The sequence below is a fragment of the Corylus avellana genome, chromosome ca5, assembly GCF_901000735.1.
Source record: "Corylus avellana chromosome ca5, CavTom2PMs-1.0".
Classification (NCBI taxonomy): Eukaryota; Viridiplantae; Streptophyta; class Magnoliopsida; order Fagales; family Betulaceae; genus Corylus; species Corylus avellana.
The window spans coordinates 33099872-33109553 of record NC_081545.1 but is presented as its reverse complement, the minus strand read 5'-3'; the positions used below and the strand labels follow the sequence as shown (position 1 = coordinate 33109553).

Genomic DNA, 9682 nt, shown 5'->3' with positions numbered 1-9682 from the left:
GTCTTGCTTCGAATCAAATTGACGGTTTCATTCCCCAAGAAATAGGCCAAATGAAGAGTTTGAGTCAATTGTCCCTTCAAAATAACAGACTTACTGGTCCAATCCCTTCAACTATTGGTAACTTAATTGGTTTGCAAAACTTGGACCTTAGTTTGAATCAAATCAAAGGTTCCATCCCTGTAGAAATAGGGAACTTGGCAAATCTGGTCGAATTATTTCTCGATTATAACAATCTCATTGGTCCAATTCCTACTCAGATCACCACCATTTCTTCCTTGGGATATCTTAGACTTGGTCATAATTTCATCAGTGGAGAATTAATTCAACTAGAGGCTTTAGGCGGTTTAATGCTTCTAGATCTCAGCTACAATAATTTTACTGGCAACATTCCTCGTATGTTGATTTCTCTAAGTGTCAACTTGTCATACAATTCTTTGAAGGGTCCAATTCCAGACAATTATGATCAGGTTCAAAAATGCTACACATTGATCGGCAACAAGGATTTATGCGGTGACTACATCGGTCTCCCTCCTTGCCTTCCAATTCCAGCCAGTAACAAATCAATTATCACCACAGTAAAATTTTTTGTTCCCATCCCCATTTCCCTTGGATTTCTAGTTCTTCTAGGCTTTCTCTTGTCTCGACGCAATGTCAAGAAAACCCAATTTGAGCCACGACAAACAAAGAATGGGAACTTGTTCTCGATATGGAATTATGATGGACATATTGCATATGAAGATATGATTAAAGCAACCGAGGACTTTGACTTAAAATATTGTATTGGAACCGGTGGTTATGGTAGTGTTTACAAAGCAGAATTACCTTGTGGCAAAGTGGTTGCCTTGAAGAAACTTCATCGTTTGGAGGTTGAGAACCCAACATTTGATATGTGTTTTGGGAACGAGATAAAAGTGTTAACAGAGATCCGTCATCGAAACATTATAAAACTTTATGGGTTCTGTTTACATAAGCGATGCATGTTTTTGGTTTATGAGTACATGGAAAGGGGAAGCCTTTTTTGTGTCCTGAGCAATGATGTTGAAGCTATAGAATTGGATTGGAGCAAGAGGGTGAACATCATCAAAGGCACTGCCCACGCCTTATCTTACATGCATCATGAATGCATTCCATCAATTGTTCATCGAGATATAACTAGCAACAATATTTTGTTGAACTCTAAACTGGAGGCTTTTGTCTCTAACTTTGGCACAGCTAAACTTCTTGATCCAAATTCCTCCAATCAAACATTAGTTGCAGGCACTTACGGTTACATTGCCCCAGGTGAACTACTCTTTTTCCTCCTCTATATTATATTTTTATTTTATTTTATTTTATTTTGTCTTGCATATTATTCTAAAACATAGAACTAGCCATGTGGAACAAATATTTTTCCCAATATTATGCTAATAGGGTTACCTTCTCATTTACCATTTGAATTGATTCATGCATGATCACAAACAACTTTTGCTATAGAATTTTTATGCAATGACAAGTTTTATTCAACATCTTTACATTGAAAAATATACAAAACAAAATAGAAAACAAAAAAAGAAAAAAAAATTATGTTTTTAATAGTTCTTATCGTTCTTTTATCTTTTTATTTTATTTTTTATTTTATTTATTTTTATATGCAGAGTTGGCCTACACTATGAAAGTTACTGAAAAATGTGATGTTTATAGCTTTGGAGTTGTGGCACTGGAAATATTAATGGGAAGACATCCATCAGAACTCTTGACTTCATTATCATCACCGTATTCTCAAAATGTGTTGTTAGATAAAATATTAGACCAACGTTTGCCACCTCCAAATCATCTGGTTGCTCAAGATATTTTTCTTGTCGCTACACTAGCATTTGCATGCCTACACACCAAACCAACGTCTCGGCCTACAATGAAATGCGTGTCTCAAGAATTTTTTTCTCGAAAGAAGCCAATAGCCAAACCTTTACATGAACTTTCACTATGGCAGCTAAGCAACCATGAAATGTATAAGATTGAATCAGGGGGATGAAACACAATTATGAAGTGCTTGTAGTTAGGTTGAGTATCAAACTTTTTGATGAACTTGTATGAATAAATAATGTTGTGTATGAGAATTATAACATCATGAATTATGTTATTTCCTAGATTGTACCTATGCGCAGGGAAAGCTGCAACCACGGTATTACTTTAATGTAACCACCAAAGTTTTATTCTTATTAGTATGAAACACAATAAATAAAATCCAATTTTTCCGTACAACCAAAATAATTCTACCAATATGATGCAATAACTTTCCCTAATAAACAAACACACAAAAACAATAATTTTTATGAGTCTCACAAATGGGGCAGGTAGGTTTATCTCTGCTACACACTGGAGGATGAGAGGGAGGTGATTTACAGAAGATTATGAAAACAGCAGATTAACCTTTTTTTAAAAAAAGAAAAAGAAAAGTAAAACAGCAGATTACTTTTCTTACGAGTCAAAAATTCAACTAAAAGATGAAGACAACACTGTCATGAACTCTGGACTTCTGATTCTGAGCCACGCATTCAGAAATCCACATCAAGTTCCTTATCTCCTGCTCCCTCAACCTCATGTAAGCAAAGAAAACACCATAATGGAACTGCAAATCAAAAAGAACAAGATACATCATGAGTAAACAGGAACAGGTTATCAACATTCAACAAGAACTAGAAGACAACGGTTTGAAATAACTAAAGAAGCTAGATATAATCAGGCATGCCAATCTTCTCACTCTCATAAATGGCTACTCAATTGCTGAAATACAAACCTGCTGCTCAAATGCTAAGCAAAGCCTTTTCACTTCCTCTTCATAGAATGCCTTGTCTAGCATCTGGCTCTCTCCATAGGATAATTTAGCAAAAATGGACTGATAAGGAGGATATTTTTCCATGACAGCACGGACCTACAATGGCAACCAAACAGAGCTCTTAAGTCACAAACACTGACACTAAAAAAACCGAGCAGAAATTAGTACAAGCCCCATAATAAATGCCAATCAAGTGGTAATGGTTAAGAAGAAATCCTTGTCAACACATGGCAAAGAAAAACAAGTGCAGCGCATAATGCATCCAATTGATTTGAGGGCTAAAAAACACATACCTGGTCAATGTCCTCACAGACAGCAAGTTCCTCATGGCCATAGGGGTAACTGTTCAACATAAGCAAAAAGTGTAAGACGCCAGGGAAAAAAAAATACATTGCCAAAGATAACATTCTAAAGCTACACAAAATATCCAATGTTAAAATCACATAATGATCGTGCCGAAAGCTTACAGTAAACCAAAGTTAGAGTACAATTTCCGGCGATCATCTCGGGTAAGCTCAGTTCCAATGCTGCATAAAGAGAACCAAATCAATGACAACAGAAGAATGCATTTGCAAGATTGGAAGGATTAACAATGAGAAACCATTAAAAAAAAAAATTGTGAAACAAGTTTGTCAACATCAAAAGATTCACCATGAGAAACCATACCAAAAAAAAAAGTGAACAGTAGAAGAATACCTATTTATGGAAATATTGACAGCCCTTCTGTCAGCCTCAAAGGCGAGGAGGTCAGACATGATCTCTCCAGTCGCACCCCCAAGTTTCTATACCAGAATATCACGTTGAAATTAAAATGGCATAGGACATGCAACAAAATTTCCAAATATCTTTTAAAAAAAATCTGTAAAAATCAATGCTCACCTGGCAAAACCTGTAAAAATCCTCTAGGTACGCCTTGTAAAGAGTGTTCCTCATTATCTCAATGTTCATGTCATCCAAGTCCTACATAATAAAGGGAATCCAAAGGAATTAAAATCAAAGTTTTCCTACAAGTATCAAATGCAATAATGTCAAACAAATTGATCATTCTGTAATTGCGATGCCACTGCTATCATTCATGAGAACTAACTCATGTACTGGTATTAATATAATAAAGACATTAAAAGGTTTTCTGAATTCACTCTAAGAAATTAATAGCCAATGGTAAATAATCTCTAGCTCAATGCCCTAATATAACACACTTCTCTAACTAGATGATCAAAATTATCCATTTGAAGTACATACGACTATTTCAAGAAAATAGGAATGATCAGATCACCATTCAGAGTAACAGTAAAGCACGACAATGTCGAGACCCAATATAGAATTAAGACTATGAGATAAGTACAATAATTTAAAGATAAAACAACGTAATAAGTGAATAAAGACAAGTCTACACCTCTGATGTGATACACTCGGAGAAGTATGGAGCCAATGGTGTGTCAACAAGAACCAACCTATAAAGCTCTCGCATATTCTGAGCAACTGCCAGAGTAGCAATGCTGAGGAGAACAGAGGAAATTAAGAAAAATTCATTTATAAATCATCAATAAGTCAGGGAAAGCAGTGTTCAGGGGTGAAATTACCTGTCAAACATGCCTAACGGGTGGCATTTTTCCAAGAGCTCCTGAACATCTCTCTCATGCAAGGTTCCAGTAACAATCAGGACAACATTGTCTATCATGTGACCGTATCTGGATGAAGCAGCAGATTATAATGGTTTTCATGCGTTCAGCTTATGTTTTATTCAGTAGTTGTAATCATAAGAAGTTTGATATCTCTTTTCTTTTAAGCCATTTAGATATAAAAAAGCTTGTAATTTCAAAGTTTTTTTTTTTTTTTAATATTCGGCCTAAAATTAATCCACAACTAACAGTAGAATGATCAACAATGCTAAAAGAAAAAATTACAACACGAGAAAAGATTTACAAAAAGGACGAAATCCACATACGTTATATACTCTAAGAAGGTTGATAAGGGCTCTGTCGCTTGGCATAGCATGTGCTTATACTCATCAACCAGTTTAAGAGTGCATTTCTCTACAATAGTTGTAGTATGCAAAGGGGAAGGTTCTGCAAGAAAGTTGTGAGAAATAGCAATTAGTAACTTCAACCAAATAAAAAATAGAAACATAAAACAAAACTATAACATATGCATGTACATCAAATCAGAAATTCCAAGTCATCAATTCAAATTGAAAGCATATAGATCTCGTGAGATGTAACCCACATAAAACTTCAGGTTTATGGGAACACAATAAATGGGACTACATGCTGCGGCAGCTGCATTATTCAACAAATTCATCAAATTGTGCACCGTAAGAAATTTATTCATCATGTTAAGTGCTTTACTTGTTTTTTTTTTTTTTTTTTTTTTTAATAAGTAGTCAAAATATCATTAAAAGCAAAAAGTGCTACTCAGGTACACATGGAGTATACTGGAGAAACACCTAATTAGGAGGAGAGAAAAGAACAAGAAAATTATGAAAACTAATCTCCCAAGGAGCTACAAATGCAGCTGTCCAAGTATAAAGAATAACAAAGAAAAAGGACTCAAGCTCCGCCAACGATGTCTCACAATCCTCAAAACTTTTGTCATTATGTAAAGCGCTTTACTAGGCCAAGCATGACAAAGGTAGTAAAATTGCAAGGTTACCATTTGCCAACCAAAAAAAAAAAAAAAAAACACAAATAAATACTATATGCAGTAAGCAAAAAGAAAACAAAGGCAAAGTTGCATCTCTTCCTTCACAGAAACAATGCAGCCACGATCTTTTATTCCACTGCCTCTTATCAAATATTTTTCCTACATGTCATTTGTAGTAAAATTTCAGCTCTCACAGATATTCTTAATGTATGGAAGATTGCTGGGTTTCTGCCCAGCATCTCTCAAATTTGTCTCATTCAAATATGAGCACATTATCTACCCTCATATTGAGATTAGGCTCTGAAAATCCTTTGCAGAGAATTCAGCTGCTATATTAACATGGCTTCTTCGACCACACTCTCAATATACCCAACATTCTGAATGCAGAGAACCCTCCATGTAGACATGAGATCACTATCTTTTTTTTTTTTTTTTTTGATAAGTAATGAGATCACTATCTAGTATCTTCCAATCTGTCATTAACATCCTTCTCAATGAAAACCTCTTTTTCTCAGTCCTAAGCTTCAAGATTCGAAAGACTAAACCAAGACATAGCCTAAGCCCTTATCTTGCCCGCTCAATATTCAACCAAAATCCTACTTCCTACCCTACTAAACAGTCATCCAATTCAACACACATTCACTTTGAGCGGATAGCAAGCCTTCACTCTAACATTTACCATTTGTGAAACCCTAACTCTCCGTTAATCAATGCATTGACACCAAATAACTCCCGCTTCAACCTAAGACCCCAAAATTCTAAAAAGATTAGAAGACAAATCCATAACATGAAAATGTTCAAAACAGAATATTGAAAGAATGACTATAACAGAGGCTACATTTCATTCAAATTAGAGATATTAAGTAAATAGTGATTCTCTTAAAAGAAACCTCCAATTAACACAAATTTCATATCTCCAAACAATAAAACAACAATAGGTCAAAAACTCTCACTTCCATTTTCTCAGTAACCAAACAGAGGTTAGGATCACACGAAATCAGTCGAATCAAAGCGAATTGGAGAAGGTGAAGGGATATAAAAACACAACGCACCGTTCTGGAGGTACGACCCGTACTCGGTGGCCGTGAGGTGCATCTTGATGTCGTCCAGGGTCTCGCACTGGCACAAGTTGTTATAATCAGCGGCTGTCAGCAGCCCAGCACGGTGCCCCCTCACGATCGCCTCCAGGTATCCTCCATTGATGTTGAAGGTAAGCGCTTCGAATCCGTACATTTTCCTGAAAGACGGATCTGAAGGGAAACACACGAATTCGGAGGACAAAAATTGAGCCAAGAGATTTTAGGGACGAAAGAGCAAGAGACCTGCTATGGCTGTGTGGTACGATTCAGATCAAGGACGAGTTGGTCTGTTTCATCGTTGGGTGAGATTGAAATCTCTAAATTACCCTCCACGTTTTCGTATATGGCTGAGCTTAACTGGAACCTTCATCTTACCAACTTGGGCCTAGAGATTTACAGTGTAGTAAAGATAGGGCCCAACTAAGTACACCACAATGTTGGAAAATTTCAAGCCCAAATGGGCCGAAACGCCTCTTTTTTTTTTTTCTCCTCTTGCTATGGCTAGTTCTAAAGCTTTTATAAGTTCTTTGTTTCTACTTTGTCATCAAGTTTTGGCCCCTAATCATAATATTACCAAATAGAGTAATGTTTGGACATTAATTTTTTTACATTAACTAATTTTTACTGCTATATCATAGTTATATAACAATCATATAATAATCTATAAAATAGTATTACTATATCAAATAATATGTATTATTTATGAATCGAAACAAATGTATACACATCAAAAAACTCGGAAATAATTTATATGTTTCATTTGTTTATTCTTAAAAAAAAAAGGTATACCGTATATGCTCATAGAATTTGTATCTTTGTTAGAGACATATGCTAAATGTCGTGTAAAATAAGTTAGATATATCTTTTTTTTATTATGTATTAATTATTAAATATCAGAATATAATACTTTATTCTTGATAAGTCGGATTTTTATTAGAAATAGTATTAAATTCGCTCCACAAAACAATATTCGTAGAGATTATACAGAAAATACTCTTTATCCCTAATTAATTCCATCAAATCTCCACTGCTTTACTTTCTAATTTGAAAGGTTGCTGACGATTCGGTACATCAAATTGTCATTTGTGGTAGTCTTAGCCGCATATGTCCATGTCATCATTCAACAATGGCAACTCACGTGATGTCAGACGCTTCCACGTTGCAGCAGTTCAGCGTACGACACGCGCCCAGAGAAGGAGAACTGCTCGCTTGCCCAGGGCTGACACGCGGACGCACGCGCACGACCATGGCTCTAAGTGTCGCTCTCCATCATAGGACTAAAAAATAAATATACGTACACGACATGCATACAAACGTATGTGTGCCGGTTCTGTGTACACATTTTTCAAGTTAGAAAAAAAAAAGGAGGGCGCGGACATTCAAGGCTTCTAACTAGAGGGAAGCGGGCGGTCCATTTTCATGATTCAATCATGGGCTGCAAATTCCTAACGGCCAACCGTATAAACACAACTGTTCATTCTTCAACGGTCTGACTTGTGGATATAATATATTCATGCTGTAATATTAAGACGGATGGTAAGGACTCAATTTTTTTTTTAATAAAAGTTACCATTTTTTATTTAAAAAAAAAATATCAAATAAAAGAAAGGTAAAAAATAGATAGAGTTGCTTTAGACATTTTTTTTATTTTTTATTTTTATTTTTTTAAAAAAAAAATAAGGTAAAAGTTGGACTTTTATTGGACAAAAAAATTGAGCCTTTAACATTTCTCTAATATTAATTAGGATATAGATAGTAGTTTTAAATAATAAAAAAATCAAGGGAATAATAAAAAAAATAAAAATAAAAATAAAAAAGAAGGATGTTAGAGCACGATTTTGATGATGCGTATTGCATGAAAAAAAACCAACTACTTTTTGTTGACTTTGTTTTTTGGAGATGGGGGGTTATTATATGCGATTTATTAATAATGGTAATACCAGGTGGAATGCATTATTAATAAAATATAAAGAAAATATTAATTTACTTCACAAGTAATCAAGCAAGTTGCAACTTCAATTTATTCCATCAGATTTTAATTTAACTCTTTATTTTTTATTTTTTATTTTTTTTATTTTCACTTTACTCATTATGTCGAAAATCATATAAAACTGCTTATTTGGCTGGTATTCATGAGTTAAAAAATAATTTTTTAGGCGAAAGAAGTGAAAAATGCAAATCATAAAAGGAGTAAAAATTTGGATTTAAAAATCAATGAAATAAATTGAAATTGTGTGATTATATTTTCTCTAAAATATAATATTGGATGAAGTCTTGAAGAGATATAGGTACGTACTGCAGATACCTTTATCTTTTTTTTTTTTTTTACATGTCTGCACAAGAGGGGGAGAGTGATTCGAACTAGTGACCTCCACTTCATTAAGTGTAGTTTCAGCCGATTGAGCTACCTCTTGGGGACTATATTTTCTATGCTTCATCAAGTGGATCAACTTTTATATCTCCAAGAGCCGATTTTTTTTTTTTTTTTTTAAATAGATCATCTTCATTTCAAATGAATATGAGTGATTTAATGATCAAGAATTTATTTTGGTATATTTAACGATATACATGATGTTATATGATGAATATATATATATATGTCAGCACATCATTTTAAAAAAAACTGAATAAAATGACATCATACACGTGTTAAGAGCAATAAAATAAAACATTAACTATAAAATAATTTATCTCCATTTTAAACAAGTGAATTAGAAATTCTCGTCCGTTTTTCTATTACCGAAAGTAGTCGTCTGATGACTCCAAATTACTTTAACGAGCTTAAATTATTAGTAGGCCTGGAGTTCAACGGGTGAAGGTGACAATATGTTATTTACATAGAGTATATATATATAGCATGTTCATTTAAGAATAAATTTATGCCATGATCTGCTTGCGAAAAACTAATGAGGAAAATAAATCAATGGGCTTATAATACTCTAAATAAATAAATGATCTTAGAGAGAGAGAGGCATGTTCTTTTCTTTTTTTTTTTTGAAAGAAGACTGATCTTATTCAAATAATTCTGAAAGTACAAATAGATATCTAGAGTCAAGGACTCTAAAACATCAAAGAGCATAGGACTCCAAACAACAAGCTGCAGTTTGCTCTAAAACAACAACATCATGGATAAATTCTGAGATCT

The 9682-nt window shown here is 34.1% G+C and overlaps 2 protein-coding genes across 2 annotated transcripts; one reads left to right on the top strand and one right to left on the bottom strand.

Annotated features, from left to right (window-relative positions):
* The first annotated feature begins 50 nt into the window (after positions 1–50).
* Positions 51–2011, top strand: LOC132182191 (MDIS1-interacting receptor like kinase 2-like). Its single transcript, XM_059595378.1, has 2 exons — positions 51–1281; positions 1635–2011. Exons 1-2 carry the CDS (start codon positions 51–53, stop codon positions 2009–2011), a joined length of 1608 nt encoding a protein of 535 aa, XP_059451361.1.
* A 422-nt stretch (positions 2012–2433) lies between these two features.
* Positions 2434–6815, bottom strand: LOC132183429 (V-type proton ATPase subunit d1). The gene is made up of 10 exons (XM_059596865.1): positions 6511–6815; positions 4764–4884; positions 4399–4506; positions 4212–4314; positions 3695–3775; positions 3512–3597; positions 3283–3342; positions 3109–3157; positions 2777–2911; positions 2434–2608 (listed from the first exon to the last, which is right to left on the bottom strand). The coding sequence occupies exons 1-10, from the start codon at positions 6689–6691 to the stop codon at positions 2477–2479; spliced, it is 1056 nt and encodes a 351-aa protein (XP_059452848.1). The 5' UTR covers positions 6692–6815; the 3' UTR covers positions 2434–2476.
* Positions 6816–9682: the final 2867 nt, after the last annotated feature.